General features: G+C 47.1%; 1 protein-coding gene across 1 annotated transcript in view; it reads left to right on the top strand.

Annotated features, from left to right (window-relative positions):
• TCEANC (transcription elongation factor A (SII) N-terminal and central domain containing) overlaps positions 1 to 1579 on the top strand; it is a gene marked incomplete at its 3' end in the record, with an annotated part of 5495 nt that extends 3916 nt beyond the window's left edge. Inside the window, 1 exon segment of the mRNA XM_010833557.1 lies at positions 912 to 1579. Coding sequence (XP_010831859.1) covers positions 935 to 1579 — 645 coding nt within the window.
• Between the last annotated feature and the right edge of the window lie 4 nt (positions 1580 to 1583).

Raw genomic sequence — 1583 nt, 5'->3', positions numbered from 1 at the left:
TGATATTTCTCCCGACAATCTTGATTCCAGTTTGTGCTTCCTCCAGCCCAGCGTTTCTCATGATGTACTCTGCATATAAGTTAAATAAGCAGGGTGACAATATACAGCCTTGACGTACTCCTTTCCTGATTTGGAACCAGTCGTTGTTCCGTGTCCAGTTCTATATGTTGCTTCTTGACCTGCATACAGATTTCTCAGGAGGCAGGTCGGGTGGTCTGATATTACCATCTTTTTAAGAATTTAGGTTCAGCCCCTAATTGGAGAACTAAGATCCCACAAGCCACAGTACAGCCAATAAAAGCTGTATATTAAAAAAAGTAAAACTATAAAATCAGCAAGGACTTCAGTTTAAATAGCTGAACACGGGGGAAAATAGTCTGGCCTCCTCAGCCTTTCCCCATGGATGCTGACATTGGCATGTTTTCATTCCCAACATAGCCACCAAATTCCACACAAAGGAGTTGACTAATCTTGATCTGGAAAGGGCATTCATTTGTAAAAGTAGAGATGAGAAAGTTACAGCAGCTCTTTCAGCAAGCCTCCTTTAAGCGATTGTTAATGCAGAGGCTATTTACAGAGCCGCTGATTTTGTTGTTGTTGTTGTTGTTGTTTTAACTACTGAGACTCAGACTTTTGAGACTGAATCATACTGCAATGCAGATTGCATTTTCTAACATGTCACACCCACTTTTATTACCTAACTCTTTCTCTGCCTGGCTCAGATGGTAAAGAATCTGCCTGCAATGCAGAAGCTCTGAGTTCTATCCCTGGCTTGGGAAGATCCCCTGGAGAAGGGAAAGGCTACCCACTCCAGTATTCTGGCCTGGAGAATTCCATGGACTGTATAGTCTCTGGGGTCACAAAGAGTCAGACAAGACTGAGCGACTTTCTTCTTCTTTTTCTCTGCCTAGGTAACTGGCAGAGAGCACGATGCATGTATGACGGAGCTGCGCCCGGCAAACACAAGCTTGAGAACCTGGAAAGCCCTTTTTTCTTGGCAGCTCTAACGATGTCTGACAAGAACCAGATAGCGGCCAGAGAATCCCTTATCGAGCAGCTGATGTCTTAAAGGAATTTTGAGGATCTCGGCCATCACCTCACTGTGCTGGAAACTCTGCATGTGACTCCAGAGCACCTTCAGGAGACGAGGGTGGTAAGGGCGGTGTACAGAGTCCTCAAAAACTGTCCCATGGGGGCTTTGAAGCAGAAAGCCAAGCGTCTGCTGTCAGAATGGAGAGCGCTGTATAAGGATACTCTCTGCAAGCCAGAGGGCAGCCCTAAACGATTTCCTCTGGGTGGAAGTCAAGAAGAAAATCGAGGTCTTCCTCCAAATCAGGAGGAGGAGGTACGGGGTGGCTCCAGGTTTAATTTTCTGTTCACAACCCCAGATGTGGCAGGAGCTGTTGAAATGATCATGCCAGAAGATAGCTGCAGCGGAGTGGAGCCTAAGGCAGTGCCTTTCAGTGCCTGGGACCCTCAATCCACTGACCTGGCAGTAAATGGGCAGCAGGACCGCATAGTGCCAGTGAGAGCCAGATGCACAGAGCTGCTGTACGAAGCTCTAACTGCTTCCTCCCCGTCCC

This window comes from Bison bison, unplaced genomic scaffold (assembly GCF_000754665.1).
Source record: "Bison bison bison isolate TAMUID 2011002044 unplaced genomic scaffold, Bison_UMD1.0 scf7180017863740, whole genome shotgun sequence".
Taxonomy (NCBI): domain Eukaryota; kingdom Metazoa; phylum Chordata; class Mammalia; order Artiodactyla; family Bovidae; genus Bison; species Bison bison.
This window is presented reverse-complemented; position numbering and strand designations above follow the sequence as displayed.